Source organism: Sphaeramia orbicularis, chromosome 9, assembly GCF_902148855.1.
Source record: "Sphaeramia orbicularis chromosome 9, fSphaOr1.1, whole genome shotgun sequence".
Classification (NCBI taxonomy): Eukaryota; Metazoa; Chordata; class Actinopteri; order Kurtiformes; family Apogonidae; genus Sphaeramia; species Sphaeramia orbicularis.
The window spans coordinates 28098063-28124642 of record NC_043965.1 but is presented as its reverse complement, the minus strand read 5'-3'; the positions used below and the strand labels follow the sequence as shown (position 1 = coordinate 28124642).

Below are 26580 nucleotides of genomic sequence, written 5' to 3'. Positions count from 1 at the left end.
TGGCCTCTGCAGTAAGGATGGACCTTTTGGCAGATGGCCAAAGCATAAATGGAGATGCATTCCAAATCCCAGGTGGTGGAAAAGAGTAAGATTCAGACCTGCCCTGGGCTTTGAGCTGGCACTGCAACCAAAAACAGAACACTGACAAATGTTCAGCTTGGCTACACAGAGCTGCATTAATTCAGGCTGGTCAGTATGTGGACAAATGAGTAGAAGTGTTGTTTTACCACAGACGGAGCTCAGTCAGTGTGACTGAAAAACAGGAGTTTAAGGCAGTGGTTGTGGTGAATGCATAGATAACAAGGAGTGCAGATGGTTTAGTTACATTTCTGATGAATCCTTGGATGAAGCCTGTAAATGTAAGTGGTGCAGTGGTTAGCACTGCTGCCTCACTGCAAGAAGGGTCTGGGTTCAATTCCAACACCAGCCAACAGGGGCATGTGGACTTTGCATGTTAACCATCCAAAGTCATGTATGTAAGTGGTTAATCTAAGTTGCCAGTAGGTGTGAGAGTGGGTTATTTGTCTCTATGGCCATGTCCACACGAAACTGCATTTTTGTCATTTTTACCTCCGCCAAGGAGGTTATGTTTTTGCCGGCATTGGTTTGTTTGTCTGTCTGTCTGTCCATGTGCAAAATAACTCAAAAAGTTATGGATGGATTTGGATGAAAATTTCAGGAAATGTTGATACTGGCACAAGGAACAAATGATTAAATTTTGAAGGTGATTGGGGGGGGGAGAGAGACTGATCTACCTTGGCAGAAGTCTGCGCTGTCCGAGTGCTTGTCTAATCTAAAAAGTGCTCAGAGTTGTTTCAGGAAATATCTGCGTCCACACAAAACCACGGAAAACCGCTGTAAACAATGTACAGGGTGTCCCATAAGTCTCCATACATAGGAAAAATAAACGTTTCTTGACATAAACCATTTTTATTTATATAATATGCTCTATATGACTGCCATTTTGTCGGGAACAAATTAATCCAAAACACTTCTTGTTTTTTTGAACTTGACAATAAGTTTTGCCACAGTGTCGTGTGTGATACTCGTCCCTGTTAAATGCGCTTGCAACCATACGACTGCTTGCTGAACCGGCCATCAGGATGATTTCAATTCGTTGCTCTTTATTCAAATGCATTCTTTGGGTTATCTGAAATATAAAGAAATACATGTTAGAACCATATATGTATGGAATGTATTATGTCTCCTATGTATGGAGACTTATGGGACACCCTGTAGTACAAATGTCAGGCCTGTATGTGGGGTTGTAATGCTGTCGCAAAAAAATAGAGAAGAAGACGTGGAGCATGCGCATAAAGCTTATGTGGTTCTACCAGGTCTGATCCAGTATTTCCTTCTGGTTCCCCCTCTCCATGGTAGATCCAAGAGCATGTAGTGAATATTGTTAGCTATGGTTGTTTGTTGCTCATTGTAATGAAAGAGTAGCTGAAGATTTTGATTTTCAATAAGCTCAATAGCTGTTGTAGCATGGGCTTAGAGGTTAGAGAGGTGGGGCTATGACATCATTATTTTAGAAAAGTTGGTTGTACAGACGAAGACGTGAAACCGGTGTTTTCAAATTTATTCACTCTGGAATCCGGTTTCAAAAAGCTGCAGTTTCAGTGAATGAAAACGCCGGTTTTTAGTGGACAAAAGGCCTATCTGATACAAAACTTTCACAGATACGACCAAAACTGTCTCCATATGGACAGGGCCTGTATGTCAACCCTACTGGCGACAGGGTGAACCCCGCCTTTGCCCATAGGTAGGCGGGATATAGACTTCAGCACCCCTTCGACCATCTTGAGGATAAAGTGGTTTAGCAGATGTATGAATGAATGAAAGCAACAATGTACTGGACTCTGTATGTAATCATTGCACCAGGTTAAAGGTGATTACTGATGTGTAAAAAGAGGAATGTGTCTGAAAATAAAATGACTACAACTTTATGGTGACAGTGTATATTGAAAAATCATGAAAAACAGATAAATCACAAAAGCATCTAGAGACATTTTAATAGGCAACCTGTTTACCTCTTATATATTATAAGAGGTATGTGATTCTGCAGGCATATGCAGTTTTAGCAAAAAAAAAATAAGTGTTTTTAAATGATGATTTGTCCTCAGTTCATGTAACCAGAAAACAGTCCATAATCACTTGCTGTAAACTGTCCATAACGTTGATAATACTGATTAATTTTTCAGCCATATCGCCCAACTCTCCTTTTACAAAAGCATTCACAGAGTTATTTTATATTTCTTAGACACAGAAAACTACAGTTCAGAAGCAGTGTGAATCTGTGTAGAAGTATTAAATTGAACTCACTGGAGCATTGTAATTTTGCAGCGATATTCATATTTCATTCTAACTAAGCCATTTAGAATCAAGCCAAACCAAATATATCTTTTAGTAGATCTGATAATGTGGTCATGATGCACCTTTAACCCATAAAGACCCAAACATCCACTGGCGACCACTGATCTAAACTGATTAATACCTGTTGATTCACTAATACTATCAATAATTGAGGTAAAATGCAGTTTGTCAGCTTTAAATCATAATCAGATGTGACCCATTTGGACATTCAGAGGCTCCGAAGTGAACATGAAAACACTGTCATCTTCTACAACATTGACTCGCCAGTAAAACCCATGGAGTTGGATGGACACACTTGTTTTTACATTCAGTTATTGGTATTTTTGCTGAAAATGTCACTTTTTCTTCCTTTTTTTTTTTTTTTTTTTTTTTTTCTGATATAGTAACCTTTGAATTTACTCTAAGTTCTCATGAACATCTGCATGATCGGTGAATTAAATATAAGAAAATACATGATTTACATTGAAAACTGCAACATTCAGAGGATAATATGATGATAAATGGTAATAAATCACTTAAAAATGGTTAAATATAGAGAAAAATTCATTTAGGAACTGCCACAGAAAGTGTTGGTATTATATTTGAAATGCACTCCATTGAAACTCTTTTTGCCACAGGTACAAAAATGTGTCAGTAATGCACACATGTATTTTTTTTTACTACTGATATTTGTCATTTAAAGGCAATTCCAGCTGTCAGTTATCCTAAAATCACTGTTTATTCACTTTCACTGTTATGGTAAGACCAGATGTCTAACCATCTTTTAAACATCCTATAAATGTAGTTTGGCGATGCTAAAAAGCTTGTGGATCCCACTGTGTGTTGCTCTGAGGTAGATTAGTATTCCCCTCACACACCTGCTGTGGAGGCTCCATCTGTAAGCTTTAAATGACACTTAAGGCTTTCCTGCGAGTGTCATTCTGCCTTGGAGCTGAGGGTTCTTCATAGCCTGCACATCTCGGCTTCAGCGCGGCTCGCTAGTCGCCATGTCTTCGAAATGATGAGTGTTTTGCTACTCAGATTCTCAAACCTCTCTGCAATGCATCCTAAGATACCTTTTCAAGGGCTTGTGGAGTGTTGCTGCGAATAACTTCTCAGTAGGCTAATCCCACTTCAAAAAGTCTGTCCCGGGAATACACCGTTCTTAATCCTGCATTCACCGTCTCATACATCATCATATCCCCAGAAACATACAGCAGGTACCACTGTGCACGCAGAACTGCATATTGGATGAGATTCCCCCCCAAAAGAATCCATACGGAAGATCAATAAAATCAATAGTCATGCTTAACATCGACCAAGCGTAGCCGAAGATCTCTATGAAAACACATTTAAAGCTGGTCATTTTTAAGCAGGTATGGGAATCCTGTCTTATACGGTGATAGTCACCACAGCGGTGTGAGTAAGGCATAAGGATGGACTGACAGGATGGATTGACAGTGGAGACAGGCACTTCCTTGTTCCATCGTCTGTCTCTGACTTAATTTGGAGAGACAGGACTTGTCTTGGCCTTGTGTAGTGTGGGACAGACACATTTCACTGCACCACAAACTGTCAAATTCAACATCCAAGGCTGATCGGCCCTTATATGAGGTTGCAGCTCTAAGGACATGTTACCCATGTGGCATTATAGAACAGCTGAGATGAATAATCCCCTCCAGTATTATATGTACAGGGATGATTCTTGCATCTTTCGGTCATACTAAACCAGTGGTTCCAAACCTTTTTTGGCTGTGACCCCATTTTAATATCACAAATATTTGGTGACCTCAGACATTCAAAGCAGATCCTTATTTTTTCTTTTTTTGCTAAGATTAATTTGTTTTTGATCATGTAATAGTTTGCTATACTATGTTGCAAATAAACGTTAATTTTAGATGGCATTTAGTCTATATAATATACAGGGTGGGGAAGCAAAATTTACAATGAACATTTAGTTGTTTTTTCTCAGCAGGCACTACGTCAGTTATTTTGAAACCAAACATATATTGATGTCATAATCATACCTAACACTATTCTCCATACCTTTTCAGAAACTTTTGCCCATATGAGTAATCAGGAAAGCAAACGTCAAAGAGTGTGTGATTTGCTGAATGCACTCGTCACACCAAAGGAGATTTCAAAAATAGTTGGAGTGTCCATAAAGACTGTTTATAATGGAAAGAAGAGAATGACTATGAGCAAAACTATTACGAGAAAGTCTGGAAGATACTATTAAAGAAGAATGGGAGAAGTTGTCATCCGAATATTTGAGGAACACTTGCGCAAGTTTCAGGAAGCGTGTGAAGGCAGTTATTGAGAAAGAAGTAGGACACATAGAATAAAAACATTTTCTATTATGTCAATTTTCTTGTGGCAAATAAATTCTCATGACTTTCAATAAACTAATAGGTCATACACTGTCTTTCAATCCCTGCCTCAAAATATTGTAAATTGTGCTTCCCCACCCTGTATATTATTATGGACAGAGGCAGAAAAGCCAGGTGTAGATTACTGCACAAAGTGAGAATTTGATTTTCCTTGGTCAGGATATGTACAGTCAGTCCAGCTTGGATTTACAAGGCTGACAATTAATACTGAACAAACAATAACTCAAACTATGAATTATGAAAGAGCTGCAGCATCTGAAACTGACCACAATGATCATTTGAAAGTTAAAAAGTACCACAGGGTCAAAACATGGTATTTGAAATCTCTCTGACACGACATTTTAGAGACAATTTGACAGATTAGTCTTTTTAAATGACCCACATTTTTACTTTTAAATTCATTTTGCTTTAGTTGGACCATAAGGGATTATCCAAAAAAAGGAGCTATTTTATGTACTGAAATAAATGTTGGAATGGCAATCAATTAAAGTTCTCTGTCTGATGGGACATTACTGTGTTTTGACCCCACAGTGCTTCAGTTTCAGTTTCAGCTTCAGAGTTTGTCATGTCTGTTATGTATTATGATTGTCTCAACTCACCTCACCTTATATTTTTTTATTAGTAAGTTTTTTGTTATTTTTTTTATCAATTACTAGGGGTGTAAGAAAATATCGGTTCTGCAATATATCGCAATATTTCATTTCACAGTACTATATTGATATGAAAAAGTACTGTATCGATATTTTTAGGTTTTTATTCAAATGCAGATATGGCGGAGGTTCATTTTTGTTTTTTTGTTTTATTTATTGTTTTTATCTTATTTATTATTATTTAACACTGTTTTATTAAATAATGGTTATTTCAATCATCCTAAAAATACTTTTTACTGTCTGAGAGGCAGATGTTAGTTCCTTTGTTGGGATTGCACAAAAATATTGTCATGATGTTCGTTTTGAACAAATAGAATATGAACATTTGAGCAGGATTTTAATCTGTAATGTCTGTAAAACATAATTTAAGTTTTAAAAGAGGAATATTTTGTGATATAGCATTAGATCCTGTTGTGATCAAACAAAAATGTGTTTAGTATTTTTGCATATTTCTGGTGTAATTCAGTTCTTCCAGGAAATAATCTTTTAAAAAAGAAACAAATCCAATGAAAAAAATTAACAGTATCTTGATATATTGTGATATATCGTATTGTGATCCTAGTATTGTGACTTGTATCATATCGCCAGATTCTTGCCAATACACACCCCTATCAATTACTAGAAACTTCAGGCAACCTCATTTGAATTCCAGGCGACCCCACGTGGGGTTCCGACCCCAAGGTTGAAAAACCCTGTGTTAGCCCATGTGGCATTATAGAATAGCTAAGATTCCCTTTGGTGATGAATAATCCCCTCCAATAGTGTATGTACAGTGTGGGTTCTTGCATCTTTTGGTCATACTAAACCTTGTGTGAACAGGCAGCCGTTAAAAATGAATAAAACACACACACACACACACACACACACACACACACACACACACACAGGAGAGATTACAAGAGATAAGATGACATGTGATGAAATACAGGTGGCCAAATATTGAATGCATTTACTTTTACTGGCAGTAAAGCCCCTGCACTGAACATACATCCTACTGAAGAGCCCTGTCTTTACTGCGGAGATGAGCGCAGATGGCTCTTTTATCTCCGCCTCTTTCGAGTAGGCGCTGTATTACATCAAAACTGAGTAGGGAAAACTAATAGCCACAAAAGAAATAAATAAGTGTGAAGATAGCATCACAGAATAGATGAGCACAGGAATCTTGGAGAGAGGAGGATACTGTTTGGGCTCAAAAATATAGCTATCATCATCCCCATAGTGCTACACATGATGTTCACGTGTATTTTATGCCGCTTTCATTTTTCATTATTACAATACCAATCAAATATAATGTTCTATACTCTTACATGTGCCAGAGTGATAACGGTAACGGTATATACAGGCTTAGAAGTAGTTTTCTATGTCGTGTCCTTGAAGTGGACCTTATATAAAGAAACAAAGTGATCCATCCTCTCATAAATCGTTGTTCTCATAACTTTCTTAATAAAGTGCTCTGTCACAGCGCATATAAACTAATGATATATGTTCTTCCCACTCAGTCTAACATCAGACTAATGTAAATCCTCTGTGTGTGTGTGTTTCTCATTTATTCTGCTGATGAATTCATTCTTTCTAGCCACGGGTTGCAGTAACGTTTTCGGTATCAAATCCAACATCTGCAGGACCACCTTGAATCGCACGTCATCAGCAGCAGCAGACCGTCCCCGAGGGAAACCGTACGTGATATAGAAAAAAATCGGAAAATAGGATGATTACTTAAAACGAAGAGTGAGTGCGCAAGGTCAGGGGTTAATTACATAGTGGGCATAAACAACCGCTTGTCCACTTCATCCGTGTCGATCACTGATTTCAGAGGCCAGACCCGTGCTCTTTACGCAGACGCGAGGGTCAAGAGGAACGTTTCTGGGTGAGCTCTCTCTGTGACATAAAAACAGATAAGATAAGATGAAGCATTCCCAGAGGAGACTGCGCTTTGGGGTTAAAATGAGTCCAGATGCAGAGATGTAACCGTACGAGACGTCGCCTCATGAAAGAAAAATCTTGACTGGCCTCCATTTGTGCGGCTTATCCAGTGTTGGCAGAGGAAAAAGAACGCTTTGCACAGTTTTACCCAACATCTGACTCTAATTTAATGAAGGAAGTGGGTGAAATGTGGGGGTAATACAGCTGGGACGTTACCTTTCATTCTACTAATTGAGTTTGGGGGCTTTAAAGTGTGAGAGGATTATATGCTATTAGCAGGCATTTATTTCAATCATTTGTTTGATTTGTGGTGTTTATAAGGGTCACTTAAGGTCTAGTGATGCAGCATAATATGTTTAAAACACATTTTTGCAACAAATAAATCTGCCTTTTTATGTAAATGACCTGTTCCCTCTTTTGAAAATAAATGTCATTAATTTTTCAGCAGCTCTAAGCTTCCACTAAACGTGATGGTGTCAGTCGCAGACAGCCTGTTACACAGACACTAAACCTTGAGCTGTGAACCGGAGCAAACATTCACTTTCCAGATAGAGTGTCTGTTTCTTATCTACCAGCAGAGACACAAGTCTTGTTTGGCTTGTTGCACAAAATAAGTTCACCAGTAAAAAGTGTGCTGTTGCAGACTATGTTTGCATGTGAGCCACTCATCTGTAGCTGTTAAGAATAAAAACTGATGATCCAGTGTTACCACCAGTCACACCATTTACTACTGAATGGTGGGATCCTACGCTGACACACATGCCCCTTGTTAGTGAAGAAACTGTTACAGGAGCAACTCTGGCTTACATCTAGTAACCTTCCTGTTGTGTTGGGCTCAGCTCTGACCCATTATAGGTTTTAAATGCATAAATGAACAACATAAAATTTGTTTATTGCATCAAGGCTTTTTGACTTTGTCAGGAACCTCTATTTAAACAAAATTAATATAAAAAAATTTTCATTAAATTATGAACTGCACTGGTTGAAATTATGACCTTTGTGTTGTTAGGGTCGGTTTTGACCCAGTTATAAAAATATGATTATAAAGCAATAATTAGAGCCCAAACTGAAATCCTAAGTGCACTGTCAGCCAACACACTGACACCCAGCTCCCCTCTCAATCATGTGGGCTTTTGGGGATTCTCATTTTGCCTTGTTATCCAGTATACCTGCACAAAAACAAAACAATCAAAGACGGGCATGCCCGCACATGTGAGGTCAGTTCAGTGTAGAGTTGATGACTTACAGAATGCACATCAAGGGGTATACTGACAAAATAAAGGCCCAGAGGCCCACACCAAAAATATTCAAACCAATATTTTCATGCATAAGGAAGTCTAACAAGGTAACAAGGTAATTGTGTTTAGTGTATTTTACATCTGATTTAAGACAGGGGTTAAAGCCGACCTGTTAACATAAGAGATGGTAACAAAGCTAACACAAGAGGAAGGTTGAATCTAGTCAGTAGGGGATAAAATGATAGTGATGGTTATTTGATATATAGTAATTTTATATTATAGTAAGCTGATTTCCCATGGAGATGCAATAATTAGAGGTAATTTTTTATCATCTCCAGATGTTTTTCTCTTAAGGGTTTATTTGATGTAACAAATTTGTTACATTTGTCTGTCAGTATTTTGTTGTTTTATTAATTGTAAAGATTCTACCATCATAATTGTTTTGAATGTCCTGGGTGTTTGCCATGTTCTGATCATAAAGAAATGTTTAACATGACAAATAACCACCTAGGCTCCTCATCTTTCAAAAATCAGTGTTTAAACTTGAAAGAACTATCGATTTAATACGTCATGTAGCCCTACTGGGTGTCACATATACGGTACACTATATGGACATCCCATTTCCATTGATTTGACATATTATCATGATTAACAAGTGGTGCCAGGCACAATAAACCCTGTCCCTCACACATATTGTAGTTTATTTTGGCATCGATCCAGCTGATGTCATCATGTCTGTGCATGTGCTGATGTCAGCACATCAGTTACTTCTATATATGTGCCAAGTTTGAAGTAAATTGAAACAAAATGTATGTTTTTATAGACATTTGAAAGTTTTTTGCCAAAATGTAATCAGATCTATTCTGGGTCACTGTTAACCTATAAACCCAATTTGGTATGAGTTCAACCAATACTTTTGCTGCTAGAGTGTTTACAAAAAAACAAAGAAACAAACCGAAATAAAAATAATACCCCTTGCCTCCCCTTGGGGGGGTGGGGTAAAAATATTCATACCGATTGTTGTCAATAGTTAGCATAATTAATGTCAAATCAGTGTTTCCATTAAGTTTAAAGGCTGATTCTTTGGTTACTGGTGGTTTAAAATCATTATTTAGGGTCTGAACATTTTAAATATTTCAGATATCTAGAGGTGGAGCCTTTAAAACAATTATAATGAAAAAAGAAAAAAACATGTGAGTAATGAATAAAATTAAGTTTAAAAAAATTACATTTTGTGAGCATAGACGACAATATCCTCCTGAGACCCAGCAATGCATTTTGTCCTCTGTAGGGGACAAGAGTTCCACAGCTTTACTTAAAAAAAATGAATAAATATAATGTTGTCCGCTGTGAAGGACATTCCATAAAGATAATAATTCTAAATACAAAATGAAACGGTTATTGCCATTCTAGGTAGATTATTAACATGTTTGTAGTGTCTCACAGAGAGTATTCTGTGTTGTGATTAAGGTCGGGTATAGCTTTTAGAAAGAAGGGTAGAGGTCTCATTTCAATACACTGAACATAAGTCTGTATTACTTCTACTGTGGAGTGTCATTTCTTGTCTACTGATGCCTTATAGCTGTTGTTTCGTTGTTATGTTATCACAGGGCTGCATTATGTCTAATCCCTGCCAGATTAGCTCTTAATCAAACAAGTGATAATAACATCATACAATTTCATCTAAAGTTATCAGAAATCAGTTTGTAACTTTGGTTGGTGTGGTGACTTTTCATTTGACAGGACTGTATTGCTATTATTTAGACTCAGTGAGGTTCAGTAGACTTCATTGATCTCAGCAGTTTTTCCTTCATCCTTATGCCGTGTTTATGTCTTCACTCTCTCTCCTTCGCACGAGGTTCGACACAGAACCTGCACAGTTGAATGAAGTGGAACGCAGGGTTGGTGAGGGTGGGTGTTTGTGTGGATGGAGCAGGTGCAGGAGCTGCGGAGGTCAGTACAGCCCAGTGGAGGGGGCACAGGTGACCCCTCCCAATGTGGGCCACTTTCTGTTCCCCGGATACACCATCAGCCAATTTAGTGTTCGTAGCCAGCGTTAGTTCCTGACACATAGCGCTATTCATTGCTCTCATTATTGTCTGACTGAGACACTTTTTGGAGAGCAGTAGAGGAACAAAACCAGGGAGCGAATCGTTCCAGTGGAACGCTGAGAGCGCGGCCAAAGTCTAACCAGGCACTTAGACCTTTATCATGAGTTTGGAGGGCTTTGGTATGAGGACGTTTTGTGCAAGAAATAATGATAATGACTCTGATGAATAAAAAATGAAGACTCTCCATTTAGCTTATATTTATTAATGTTCTATTAAGTTCTAAAAGTGCCATTAAGTGTACATTGTATATAAAGTGTGTTGTATATAGTTTGCAGCTGCATACACTTAAATGCAAATCTTACAGACTGTTTTCTCCAGGTTTTCACAGGCCTTTGATACTGTCTGAGATCTAGGATTTTACATAAGCTTGTGGTAGACGTCTCACACTGGGGGAGAAAAAAAACATTAGACTTAGGTTTCCAAGAAAGAAATAACTTTTAATAGATTTTTTTTCCAATAAAAAAGGTACAATTTCACATAATGTGGGACCGTTATTAGTACTGTATGTTGTATGTGTAGAAAAAGGAACACATACAGGGTGGGGAAGCAAAATTTACAATGAACATTTAGTTGTTTTTTCTCAGCAGGCACTACGTCAATTGTTTTGAAACCAAACATATATTGATGTCATAATCATACCTAACACTATTATCCATACCTTTTCAGAAACTTTTGCTCATATGAGTAATCAGGAAAGCAAACGTCAAAGAGTGTGTGATTTGCTGAATGCACTCGTCACACCAAAGGAGATTTCAAAAATAGTTGGAGTGTCCATAAAGACTGTTTATAATGTAAAGAAGAGAATGACTATGAGCAAAACTATTACGAGAAAGTCTGGAAGATACTATTAAAGAAGAATGGGAGAAGTTGTCACCCAAATATTTGAGGAACACTTGTGCAAGTTTCAGGAAGCGTGTGAAGGCAGTTATTGAGAAAGAAGGAGGACACATAGTTTAAAAACATTTTCTATTATGTCAATTTTCTTGTGGCAAATAAATTCTCATGACTTTCAGTAAACTAATTGGTCATACACTCTTTCAATCCCTGCCTCAAAATATTGTAAATTTTGCTTCCCCACCCTGTAGATTAGATAAAAAAAAACCAAAACACTATTGATATTCAGTATTGATATTCCAAACTCTCAACAGCATTGGAAGGTCATGTACCACAGTGGTCCTCAAGTGGGTGGGGGTGCGGGGGAGCGCGAGCAGATTAGGAGGTCACAAAATGAGGACCCCCCCCCCCCCCCCACAGGAAGACCTCGTGTAAATACTGATGTATACCAGAGACACATACTCCATACCCCCTGCTTACGGATTGAGGACTGTCATGTAATAAAGACATATCAACCCCCCCACCACCACCACCACCACCACCCTGTTGCAAATTTGTTTTCAGTGGGCGGCATGTGGTCAATGATGAGGTGAGGAGGGCTTTGTTCAAAAAAGGCTGAGAAACACTGATGTACCAGAAAACATTAGGCTGACCAAAACCAACAATAAATCAACACTATGATGTATGAATGAACGGTTGTATCACTTACTGAATAAAATGTACAGCTCAGTGTTTACACATATCTGTTTCATGGTATTATCATGTTTTCTTCTTCAAATAAAAAAACTCAAAATAACACTATTTTATAAACTTCACATTTCTTCAGCTGATAGTTTACATTATAGCTCTGTTAGCTTAGCTTTGACAGAAAACAACCACAGTAAAATTGCAAATTAACTCCATTTTTGTGTGGTTTGTGTTGTCAATAGCTGTACAAAAAAAGTCTGTCATCAAGTAAACAAGGTCAGAACTGTCACAGTTTAGTCTGAGCTGTGGATTAACAAATAGTAAACTTACCAACAATAGTAACATCACATAAGAACTGTTTACCTCTATAAGCCTCAGAACTCTATTCTTTTCATTTAGAGCTGTGTCCAGTGGTGAAAACAACAGTGCTTCTCGCTTTTAACACTTTGTCACTTTCTTTTGCTCTAAAAGTTAAGTGGTTCTCATCTAATTGTGTCCCTTTCTGACACTTTGCTCAAAGGCCCTGTGGTGTTCGTTATCCTGGACGTGCAGAATGACTCACTACTCCCTCAGGTGGTCACATAAATGAATAGATTCAGTTCTCAGCAATAATTTTACATGCATTTGGCTCAGATATTGCCCCAAATGCACAAGCTTTATAACACTAGGAAAAACTCTGAGTTAATTGTTATACTAGTCCTGGCAATCATATATTTTTTTCCATATTTCATGCAGTTTTTACCAATAATCTCCTTTATATGTCGACCTCTCAGTATGTTGTCAATTACTGCCAAACTAGGAGGGAGAATAAAACAACTGTAACATTAAATAATGTAAGTCCGACAAAGCCACAGTTGAATCGGTGTGTGGCACAGTCTCAACAAAAACTGAACCCGATAAGCTTCACTTAAGTGGTATTATTGGAGAGAGAGAGTGTGTTGGAAAGCAGATGGCGCTTTTATTGTCTCCATCCACTGTAGAAATCTTTACTCGCAAAGGCTTGTTAAATCGTTAGAACCAACACAGCACCATTTCCATTAAAGCATGCATTGTTTTACCATTTTTAAGGCTTTAACAGTGCTTTTAAATGCACGGTTGTAGACTCGACAGATTTATCAGTGAGGGGATTTTCTTGGATCCATGCCTGTAACTGTTCCTGCATTGAAATAGTTATATAAACAGTATTTATTTACCTGACTTCTGAGCTAGCATGTCTCCGTGCATCTTTTTTTTTTTTTTTTTTGTGTACATTATCACTCTGCTTCTTCTTCTTTCACGCTCTTAAGCTGTCACCTTCTCCTCCCTTTTGAGACATTGTTTTTTGTCTCTTCTGTCCTCTCCTTACTTCCCCTCACCTCTCTCCTGTAGATTTTTACCGGATGGATTAACTGCATTTCCCGCAGTAATCCCTTTTCTGCCACCTGATTTACTGGCAACACACCACTTTTAAGTCTCACTTTCCTGGTGTTGATCTCCCAGGGACTGATGGCCTCTCATAAAAGGGAAGCAAATCTTAAAATGCGTTAGCTGTGTTTTTTCCTCTCCATGCAGTATGTTTTCCTTGAGGCTATTTGAGTGGCTTGCCCATTTGGCTCACCTTTGTATTTGAACTTACCAGCAGCAACAAAGCAAGATATGAACCTGAGGAGTAACAACAGCATCACTTATCCAAGTAGTGGTTGGATCACAGTGGCAAAACAACATTGTGCTTTGTTTAGAATGAGCCAGAGTTGTTTCTGTTAGATGGCTAGATGGCTCTTTCTAATGCATTCTTTTTTTTTTTCTTTCTTTCTTTCTTTCTTTCTGTGGCATTTGAGGAAATAGTCTCTGCAGAGGTCACACTATCCACTTTCTACATGTTAAGCTTTGGAACTGTTCACAAAAAGTCTGCAGTGACATTTGTGTCATACATATCTATACACATTAAGATCTTCTAAGTACATCTGCAGCAACCCTGCATGGAACCTTTCTCGCTGTAAAATGTCATTTCTATTTGAGTAATTACAGACCCCACATTTCCTCACTGTTAGATTGGACAGTCTTTGTCTGGGGGCCTCAGTCAGCATTTTTCAGGTTACTAGTTCTTAAAAGCAGTGGAAATCCCTCTGAAATAGAATTAATTAAACATAATCTTCTTGATTGTAATAACCTTCCATAATCAAGACACTTCCCTTCTGACAAGTACAAGTGTTTGTTCATCTGTGTGTTAATGGTGCTCTCAGTAGGAGGCTAGTTTTTTATATTAGTCATGCTGGCTGGTTTAGAATTTGCAATTACGTTTGATTGTCTTAGACTGGGACTGAAGTTTATGAAATAACATGGCATCTGCCAATTAAAATCAGATTTTGATTAAAATATTACTGTAATCAGCTACAGATTACAGTGGCAGCTGATAGTTTGTATCTGGGTGCTTCTATGAAACTGGATTCATTTTGGTACCTGGCACTTTTTAGACCCAAAAATAATAAGAGAATATTTCCCCCCAGGATGTACCTAATGGTGACCTCAGATAAATGCAAAAGAAATCATACTCTTCCTCTGAGCCATCCTAAAATTAATAAATGTGTAATAAAATATTGGGGCCAAAAATAGAACCATAATTGAGACAGGAAAAGCTACCTAGGTGCATTTGATCTGGGAAACATGACTTGAAATGGTCTTATATAGTGCTATAAATAAAGACACTGTGTTAAATTTGATGATCCTAGTGGTTTTTCTAATCCAGACATGTGGGTTTTTCATGAATCTCAGTCTCATTCCAGGTTTCATGTGTAACCCATCTTGTCCACTGCTGTTACATGCAGAACCTTCCCATTTAAACATACAAATTGCAAATGATTTTGCAACAGCGGTCATTTTTGTGAAACTCTCTGCCTTGCATAACTGGTTCAATTCCCAAAATGTACCTGCAAGAGAATGAAAAGATATTGAAATAAATAGTAGCCCTTAATTTTCATGTCCTTTTTACCATGTTACATGCAATAGAAATGCGTTTTATCTGACAAATAGTTTCTCTTTTATCTCAGCAAATATTTATTTTTAAAATAGAGCCAAAGTGCTTCCAAACTTGCTTCATAACATTAATCTACATCTTGTTTGAATTTTTCCTGTCCTGTTTTTAGAGACCAATTTCATTGAAGCATCCATCTGATTATGGTCAATGACCTCATTTATAATATGGTTTTGCATGTTAAATGCAGATTTTTTCACTAATGTTCTTGTGTACATGCAATCGTGCATACCCCAATATTCAACTGTGTCCCACTGGTGGCAGATATTCCACTACAGACACAGCCTTCCTCTGTCATTTCTTCAAACACCTTTGCAGTATTTGTACAAATCCTAAAACCTGTTGATATCCCATTTTAGAATGTTAAAGGTAGGCTTTCTTCTTCTGCTTAGAAACCTACACTTTGGAGCATGTGTCTTTGTTAGAGAGACTGAGATCTGCCTCTTCTCCAACTGAATGTAAAAGGGTGTAAAAAAAAATCACAAATGAGATGCATGTTCTCTACAAATAATCGTCTTAAATCCAGAATATCAGCATACCAACATGTGGAAAATGATCCACTCAGAGAAGTCAGAATTCAGAATATCCTAACAGAATATGCTCTTTACATCCATCAAATCCTGTCAAATCCAAAATATGGTCATAAAGAATAATAAAGATGAAACACCAGCTCACTTTATTAACACTGTAGGGAAATTCACTCTCTGTACGTAGCATTAGCATTAGCATTAGCTCAGGGACCAGCTCTAGATCTTCATTAGTATCATGGTCAAGGGCAGTGGCAGAGAATTAACTTATGTGTACCTGTTTTTGATGGCAGAAAGAGGAGACGAATACAGAAAAGACCTGGTCTCACTGGGAATCCAACAACCTTGCTTTGAGGTGGAAGTGCAAACTGTTAATTAGAGCTGTGAATCTTCAGTTCACCTGTCAACAATTCACAATGCATCTTAATACTATAATAATTCCTCCCAGGAAAGTAAAAGGGTTTGGATTTATTACATTAATCAAGAACTAGTCTATCCTTGATATGTATAGCATTTTTGTGTTTTGTGCTTTGTCAGAATTTAGTCTGATATGTGTAGGATTTTTGACTTACATATGGGATCTGACAGGTGTTTAGGATAGGTAGAAGGAAGCGGTAAGGGGGCCAGAGATGATAAATTATACTTCATCTCGCTCCCTTTTGAATGTTTTCTTTTCTTTTTATACAGATCTTTTTGTGGTTTGGTTTTAATGTTATATTTGAAATAAATAAACATACAAACAAACAAACTACCATAATACTGCTTTAAGTAATGCCAACAGTCTTCAAACAGGTGAATGTCAACTCGTCCTCATTAAGAATCCGACTCCAACAGTTTGTAATATAAATAGCAGCATCTGTGTGAGCCACGACAAAACAAAACCAATATCCATCTGCAGACAGTGCACCGTGCTTACAGCTGGAATCGATAAAAATAGTTTGTTTTCACGCAGCAGCTCTAAGAAATGCTGCGTCACTTCCTGAAATAAACAGTACAAACAGCATTCTGCTACCTGTGCTTTGGTTCAGTGGTGGCGTGCAGGTGGAACGCTGTTTCAGTAAAGTGGCTTTGTGATGGGAGAGTATTCCACAGTTCAACAGGTGGTGAAACCTGGGGTTTTCTAAGACCAAATAAGGCCATAAATCCTCAGCTATGAAGGCTGCCACAGACATGGCACAGGATGAGTCTCATAAAGCTCTTGGAGTCCGACAGAATAGCGAACAGCACCTCTTCAGTTCTTTTTGCTTAGCTGGGCTCAGTGTGTTTATGGCTCAGCTTGAAATCAGCTGATGTACTTCCTGTGATTCACTGTATTCCCAAAGTACGTCATTTTTGTGAAGCAGACTTTATAAACAGTGCGTCTTGTCTTGTACACACTTCCCAGCAAGTTCATAAAATCCGTAATGCGCTCAGATGTCGGCTTTCAACATATTAGATGTATATTTTTCATTGGCTTGTCACCTGCTGTGAATCTCCACCTCCCTCCCACATCTAAACACAGACGTTACATCAGCCTGAAGTGAACCCACGATTCACTGCAAGAGGGCAACATAGCAATGCCACTATACCACTTTATTCAATCCAATCCACTTTATTTCTATAGCACATTTAAACAACAACTTTTCCAAAGTGCTGCACATCATACAAACAATAAAACAGTTAAGAGAAATAAGTAAATACATACATAAAACTACAGGAATGCTCTAAATAACATAAAATCAAATAGTTTAAAGTAATAAAGTCAATAAAAGTAAATAAATAAATAAATAAATAAAGGACACAGGGGACCACACAACTCACATGGAGTTAAAAGCCAGAGATTAAAAGTGGGTCTTAAGATGAGACTTAAAATCCTCCACTGTGGGGGTTGTTCGGACATGGGGGGGCAGGGCATTCCAGAGTCTGGGGCCAACCACAGAGAAAGCCCTGCCCCCCCGGTTTTAAGTCTCGTCTTAGGCACTACAAGCTAGAGCTTATTGTCCAGTGTAAGGCTGAAAAATCAATAATGAGTGATAATATAGCATGATTTTTTGACATTATTAAAATTTTCTTTTCTATTATTATTTCTTGATTATTTATTTATTTAGAACATGCACAGAAACAAAATAAAACAAAACAAAGCAAATTACAACAAAAACAAAACAACATTTAAATGAACAGAATCAATCTTCAAGTATGTGAAGTCTGAATGTTGCACAGTCGAAAAGGAGTAGGAAGAAGTATAAACTTATTTAATCTTACCCCTCAAGTGCTTTTACACCTGTATCATTAACTAAATACTACAGTCAAACAATACATGTTTCCTAGTTTTAGCATTCAACCACAACTAATACAATATTGATTTGTTACATAAATGCATTTGGAAGTCAGCTTCGCAGTAAGGCAAGGGCCAGGCAAATTTATTTGTATAGTACAATTCATACACAGGGCAATTCACATTGCTTTATAAAAATGGAAAAGAGACAAGTTAAAAACACACAATTAAAACATAATCAATAAAATATAAATAATAATCAATTAAAATAAAGTAAAAGAGAAGAGTGCAGGTAGAACCCTTTCAGGTGTTCTATGCACAGTTGAACAGAGATGTTTTCAGCCTGGACTTAAACATTGTCAGAGTCGAGGCCTGTCTCACTGTTCCAGAGTTTAACTGCATGGAACTGAAACGCAGCTTCACCCTGTTTAGTCCTGACTCTGGGAACCAGCAGAAGGCCTGTCCCTGAGGTTCTCAGGGTCTGAGATGGTTCATATGGGACCGACATGTCAGAGATGTAGTTTGGTGTTAGACCATGGAGAGACTTATACACGAGCAGAGCTGTTTTACATCTGACACACATTTCCATACCTCTACTATTAATGTATTAGTTTGCATTTTAATGAGAAAAGTTTAAATGTAGAGAAAAATTCATTTGGAAGTCACCAGAAAAATAATTGTAGGTCTAAGTAAAAGTACAGAAGGGTTATCAGATGTAATTCAAAGTGTCATTATACCGAGGCACATTTTTTATTACTATTATAAAACACTTATCATTATGGTTTTCTAACCATACTTTTTATAAGAGAATCTAACGTTGTAGTTTGTTAATGTGGAGCTGAGTTTAGATAGTTTATGCACTGGTGAGTTTTAGACATTGGTGGATCTAGAATATTTGACATGGGTTGGCAAAGGGGAGGAATGGGAGGATGGAAAACAAAAATCTTGCAAATAGGTTCAACAATAGATCAGTAAAAGTACTCTTAACCCTTTATCGGGCAAATGACTATTTTTGGTCATTTCCACATACATTACAAGATAGTGATAGCAACAGTTACAGTGAGGACAGTGAGTCAACAATCTCAGGTCCAATGTGGTCTACAGGGTCTGTAAGGTCCACCTGTGCATGAACAGTGAGTGGACCTGCTTTGTTAGGTACCATGAAGTAGTGGTACTAATGTAAGGAATGATGTTCAAAGGGATAATGTGGATGTGGACAGGGGTCTGGATCAGCACTGATGTTGGTCTAATGTTCTAGAAGTGATGGTCTAATGCTCTAAAATGTTCCTTTCACCTTACATGTGTTTTTTCTTTGTATTTGTATTCACTTCTTGGATTTTTATTATTATTATTATTATTATTATTATTATTTATTTATTTATTTATTTTTTGACACTTATGGGTAGGGAACCAAATATGGTAACTTCATTGACCTTGATTTTCTACATAACAATAAAAAATGTGAAAAACTTCACAAAAGTAATAATGTATTGTAGGGTTTTTCAATAACACACTAAGGTTGAAATTTTGAATTAAGTACTATTTGCTTTATCATTCCTTGTATTAACACATAAGACCAATAAGAACAAGACCAATATTTATTCAATAGAACTGTGCAGCTCATAAACAGTAAAAGCATTAATAATGAAAATATTCCATGTTCTACATTTGTAATGAGTTTTGGTCAACGTTTTTGCCACAGCCCGACTGATTAATCGGCCCGCCGATAGCATATCACGAATTAATCAACATTGGTCAATACATAACCAATGTATTAACTTTTTTGCTGTGCTGCCCGGTGAGTTAGAGGAACAGTAAAGGGTGTCAGTTGCACTTTCACTTCCACTCCGATAATCACGCCATCCCCCCAATCACTGCTAACCCCCAACCTCCAACAAGGGCGGACCACTACCCCCCACACACACACACCGCTATCTGCCCCCCCCCATCTTTAAAGTTGTGTAAATAATCTTTGCGAGATAAACAAAGATGCAACTGTTAATCCACATGTCCACTATTATCAAATATAAGACTACTTTATCCTGTGTGTATCAATGTTCTTATTTCATATCGGCTGATATATTGGATATCGGGTTTTTTATGTTTATGTTTATGTTTATATTTACGCATTTGGCAGATGCTTTTTTCCAAAGCGACTTACAGGGGAAAACCAATTAAATCACTAAATCAATCAAATTTTATTTATATAGCGCCAGATCACAAAAAAGTTATCTCTTGACATTTTATATATAGAGTTGGTCAAAACCAGACTCTTAAGCCAATTTACTGAAACCCAACAGAATCCACCCAGTATCGGCATCGGCCCTAAAAATCCCATATCAGTCAGGCTCTAGTTTTTTGCTTGATTCATTATATTGAAAAGGAATACAAAAGTTATAGAAGCATCTGCCTCTCATTCTAGATTTTACTGCATCATATATACTTATTGTGGGTCTTTTTTTTATGTGACAAATTGCAGTAAAGTATCCAGCCTCCAAACAATGTAGATCCATTTGAAATGTCCCAAAATAATGTGAATTAAACAATGATGCCATTGTGGGCCAGTTGGGGCTGTGTACCAAACTGTGAACTGGGGTTTTAATGGGTTGGTCTTAAATGGATATAAATATGTGTTGGGGTAGAGCTGCTCTGCTGTCACACATACGCAAACAGACAGCTATGGTAAACAATCACAAACCATCTGTGCATCTGCAAAATACTGAAATCAGCTCATAATAGACGTCATGTATTTGTATCTTCACAGCTTGACAGTCGAAGTAATTGGGTAAATGTGCTCCGCTTCGCACAGTTTGAAGTCATGCACTCAGTCATAATCAAAGACGAGTGAACCCTGGAGTTGACATTTGATCAACCTACTTTGTTCTCCACCTAACTGTTTTAAAGTAGTCTGATGATTTTAGTACCGACTGTGAAAATCACTTCTTTTGTTTAGCTCCATATCCCACAAGATTGCATGATTGGGTTGTAATTTTCCATCCAATCTATCCATGAGCAATGTGATCAGATGCAAAACCACATCACATTGTTGTCTGTTGTGAAATTTCGTGTACAGCTTGATGTATCAGGTACGTCTGAAACACGACTCTTTGCCCTCACACCATGATGATACGCAGTACACACACATTCAGGCTGAAATAAAAGCCAAATATCTCTGTAAGCATACCAGAGAAATGAAAACAAAATAGATGTGGGGTTCACATTCCGGTTCATCCAACTTCTTTTGTGCCATCTTCTGGGAAAGGCTTTACAGCTCAATTTCATCAAACATCTTTTCACACACAAATTTACTTGTCTTGCTGGTTCCCCCTGGATTTTTTTGGGGCGAACGTTTTCCACTCAGCTGCAGATTAAAGATGGTGCTGCTTTCAGTCACAGTACCTCAGTGACCATTATGTGTGAACACCATGACAGTATTTCTCTGGTGCTCAAGACATCCACAGAGAAAAGATGTATTTTTAGATATTACAAAATGCACCCAAGTGACTATTATAGACATTATAGATTAAATCTCAGAGATGAAGCACCGTAACAGACTTTACTTTAATCATGTTTCACTTTCTTAAGCTTTCCAAATCTCAGGCCTAGTTACATATTCATAAAGCCAAAATGTACCTATGAGTCACTGAAGACTCGGGGTATGTTGAGAGGATTAAAAGTGTTGTAGCTGCTTTAGGCAAGTTTGGAAATCATTAGAAATTTGTTAGAAAATGTTTCAAAACTTTCCCTCTTGTCCTCCCCTCCCTCTTCAACCCTCCACAGACTCGCCTTCCCTTTGCCTTTAATAGTGCAGAACAGTATTATGGGTAAAACTGGGGTCTTTCACCTTGCTTTCAGAGAGTAATTACAAAGCAAACTTGGCTTTGCTGTTGTAGTACAATTTATCATACTTGCTGTCTCCAGATCTTCACTTGCAGAGTTATTTAATTATTTGGAACTGTAAATTGTACATTTTTTTTTTCCCACAGGAGGTTGGCTGTCTGTGAGTTAAATAGACTAATGGTGTTACATCAACAAAAAAACGATCTGTGATTAAAAATACAAAAGGGTAAAAGATGAATTATTCATTCGTCATCTGGTCCGCAGGAGTGTTGATGTAGCCATCTCTAGAAATCAGTCAATAAAGATAATGTTTGCTTTTTCAGCAACCTTGTGGAGGTTTGTAGAAACAGAGAGCAAAGTACTGTTGTGTTTGTACATACTAAAGCTATATAAAGCACGGACAATGGAAAGCACATGAAAAGCGGGTGCAATTACTCAAACCACAAAGAAAGTACGCTGGGTTAATTGTTGGCATTTTAAAACCTGGGCTTGTGTTCTCGCTTGAGTGATCTCACGATAAACCATTTAATTCAATGGGTTCAAGAAAAGCAGCGTCTTCATGAGATCTGCTCTGGTCAGACAGAATCAAGTAACACATGGAGAAAATTCAATATAAGCTCCCTACCAATGCATGGTAATGAGGATGAGGTCTTTCTAATTTCCTACACTTCTGCTTCAAACAATTGAATTCACCTCTTTTATTGTTTCTTGGCTTTTCCAGATATTAATGAGTGTGAAAGAGACCCATGTAAGAACGGGGGCGTCTGCACGGATCTGGTTGCCAACTATTCCTGCGAGTGCCCGGGGGAGTACATGGGGAAAAACTGTCAATACAGTAAGTGTGGAAGTTTCTTTTTCATAAAGATTTGTCTCTGTGTTATTTTACAAAACTAAGCATTGATTTTTGCTGCTGCAGGTAATTAGACAGTGAGCAGAATTGGCTCAACAAACTCAATTGATCAAAGACAGATTGTTTTTTAATTCCCTTAAACGTACGTCTGTGGACACTAAAACTTCCCAGAGGTCATGGTTCCCAATTTAACACCTTTGGTTTGTTCAGCTCAGAACTAGTGAACAAAGGTCTCAGTTAGATAATTTATGTGGGTTTTTTTTCAACATTTCAGACAGAAAAAAAGAGCACATGTGAAATGTATAAAAATCGAATGGATATTGACAAAAAGAGCTGGACAGTTTTACAATCTTTTAGACGTGACACATTATTATAAGGGCTGAATCACAGTGAGCAGGTGATGGTCTAATACTGTGGTTCTCAAACTTTTTTTGTTGGGCCCCCGTTTGGAGGACAAAAAATCTCCAGGCCCCCCTCAACCCCAACAACATTGTAACAGTGGTGCAGTTATAACTTTTACTGAAAGAAACAGTATTGTTACAATACTTTTTTTGCTTTTCCTTGAATAATTTGTTGTGCAAAATAAAAAATATCTTAGATTTTTGCTTGAACAGTACAAATAAACTCAACAAGACTGCTCCCTGAGACAGTATTTTCCCAAATAAGAATTGGAAATGTGCAATTATTTTACAACTATGGCCATGAATGTATTTTTTTTAGAACAAAAAACACATTTTGATAACAAAGATGAGTATTTTATCAATATCAGTGGCTGCAATGAGCCCATTTCCATTGCACATCCCAGAACATTGAAGTGCAAAATGCACAATCTGTGCAAAAATAGAAACATTGCGCATTTTTCTTTTCCAGTCCAATCTTTGTCCATTCTCCAAACCTAAACTCTTTGTCTAGTGACAGATCACCATGGCAGCAGATTTGTTTGTTGTACATCCCTAAAATGAGTCAAGGGTGCTCCAACGCTAAAACATTAGTTCCACCTGCTACATGTTCTAATGTGAAGAGAAAAAAAAACACTCAGGGGCGACCCCATGATCCCCCTAACTAGCCTTCGCACCCCCCCTGGGGGCCCACCCCACAGTTGAGAAACACTGGTCTAATGTATGCCTGTTTACCCTGGGTGCTAGGATACAAAACAATAACAATGACTCACAATATTCAATCAATCATTTCTCTGTATTGAGCTTAGACTATGGTTTCTACAAAACAAGGACACTAACAAAACATATTTACTCCCAGGAAAGGAAAAGGTTTGGATTTATCACATTTTTTAACTCATGTCCACTACAGAGTACAAAAATGCATTGCTGGTTCTCAAGAGGACATGTATATAAAATATAGTAATGTAATGTACAGACAAAAAACATCATGCACATAAGTCATTCTGTCAAATGGACATTAATTAAAGTTTACATGATCTTGAAGCTGAATAAAGATATTTGACATGTCTAAAATAGAATAGAATAGAATAGAATAGAATAGAATAGAATAGAATAGAATAGAATAGAATAGAATTGTATTATATTGCATCATTGCACATTGTACAATGAAATTGAGGTGTGCCCTCCCTTATTATGCAACTTCTAAGCTCAAAGATAAAAATGGCAATATAAAGACGTAAATTCTAAGATAAAATCATACATATAAATATGAGAATATTAAAACTGACACACATCACACTATTTCATTGCTACGATTCAACAAATGTATAAAACCCCGTGAAACTGTGTCTGTTCATTTATAGCAATACGTAAACATCTGTCTGCACTTAAACATTTACTTTAAATCTGCATTAATTTGTAGAGTTTGTGTTATGTGTTGTTTTGCTGTTGAAGAAATAACATCAAAGAATTAATTTAACTGCATCAGCTTTAAACCTTGCTTGTATGACATTGTCATTGATTTATTATAAAACAAAACAGATTGTGAAAATCTAATGTAAATTTAGGGAAACACTGCCGTATGTACATGGAAATGTGGATGTGTTTACCTACTTCACCTGGATTTTGAGAAAATATTGTAATACTGTTAGTATATTTTAAGACCAAGATCCCAGAGTATCTGTGGTTTGTTATGTGGACTTCATACAGCTTTGGAAATAACAATAATTGGATCAGTGTGACAAAGAAGTGAAAACTCAGCATATGTTATAAATGCAGCTTGTAAAGCATTCAAGCGTTTCATGTGTGCAAATATGAGGTTAAAATCTGGTAAGAGACACATGCAAGCTGTCTTTTCTCAAAACTAAGCATTTTCGATAATGTCTAACATGTGAATTATGTTGAAAACCATCTAGAAACAATTAATATTCAAAGAAGAGATTATAAAAGACTTGTTTAAGGGCTGTTTTATTACTTTTCCTCACAAAATAAATCACACTTTGTCTAATAAGTCAGTGTAAGGCTATGGAACATTACATTTTATTTCATTTTTTTTACTTAAACATATCATTGAATTCCTCCACTAAGAGCATTTATTCCCTAAACCAGAAGTCTGACATTTCTTATAAAAGTAATAAGCGACACCTCAAATTGAGATCTGAGGAATGTAAGATATGTAAAAGTATCTCTGCCCCAGTTTCATTCATTTAAATTTCATAAAATCATTCAAATGAACCCAATTTTCTTGTTGTAGTTGTTGAATAAAAAAACAATGAATAAAAAGCAAGAAAAATGCACAAGTACTGAACGTTTACACATGTGCAATAAACCCTCAAGCACAATCCAAAAACAAAAAGGAGGAATGCTGAAGAGTCACGGCCACTTTGTGTTTGCAAAGCCCTTATTTTTTTTTTTTTGCCTTGTGGCTATATGGAACGAGCAAGAGCTTCTGTTTTATCAGAAGTAGCTTTCCTTTTGGAAAAAGAGCTCAAAGGAGCTTTGTGTGTTTATTATGCTATTGTGAGGATTTTTGTCTTCTCAGTCTAGGAATGTATTAGGATTAATGTATCAGTGGATGGAGCCCTGAGCCACCCCTGCACCACTTCTCACAAATTAATTCATCAGATTTTCTATCTTGTGCTGCACAGTTGTTCTTCACCTAATTTTGGGTGAGTCTGCATGGGAAAGAGAGATATTTTGTTGAGGAGTGGGGTTTAGTTGATTGGGTAAAGTGAACCAAAAAGCAGTTTCTTTATTTCCTTTTAAAAGCTGAACGTAGAACACAAGGAAGAGGAGTTAAGAGGCACAGACTGACTCGAGGAAAAAAGATTTATGAAGTCTTAGTGATTGAACAAATGCTCAGCTCTGTCGTTTGTTCAATGATGCTCACTTCCATTTTCCCACGTAAATTCAATATTTGTGCAACACATTACACAACCATTAACTCAGCCTGTTACTGCTGAACTTGTGCTGCTCTAAGTGTTAGAGTCTGTTGTTTTGGGGGTTTCTAATCTGATGATTTGTTCCCAAATAGGATGATTATCTGACAGGAACCTTGTGAAAAAAATGAAAGAAATAAAAAACAAATTGATGGAGATTAATGGGAGTTTTGCAGTGATTAGAAAACTGTTAACGTTTAGAAGCAGTGAAGTGCCAAATTGGAGTCAGAAATAAAAATTTGACTTTATCACTTCAATCCACTGGTTGTTGAATACATTACAGCCTCATCATAACAGTAACAGGCCTCCAATGAATATAGAGTAGACAAAAAAAAGAGGTAGAATGCCTGAAATACACTTGTAGGCAAGAACTCATCATCTCCTCTGACTTGTTCCTTCAACCCACGTCATGTGTGGGCAAGTCCTGGTTGTTGCAGATTATGAAATGTCCCTTAATTTTTAAGAACTCGGCATGAAAATGTTATATAAAAACAGCTTTCACATCACCTTCTGTTCAATAATTATCCTGTCTTAATTAAATGATTAGGGGTCCTCCCAGCCCCTTCAGTATTCT

The 26580-nt window shown here is 37.2% G+C and overlaps 1 protein-coding gene across 3 annotated transcripts in view; it reads left to right on the top strand.

Moving 5' to 3' along the window:
• Window positions 1-26580, top strand: part of edil3a (EGF-like repeats and discoidin I-like domains 3a) — a 175284-nt gene that overhangs the window by 68451 nt on the left and 80253 nt on the right. For all 3 annotated transcript variants that reach the window (XM_030143458.1, XM_030143457.1, XM_030143456.1), the window contains one exon: window positions 22541-22654. In XM_030143458.1, coding sequence (XP_029999318.1) covers window positions 22541-22654 — 114 coding nt within the window. The remainder of the gene's footprint in view (window positions 1-22540; window positions 22655-26580) is intronic.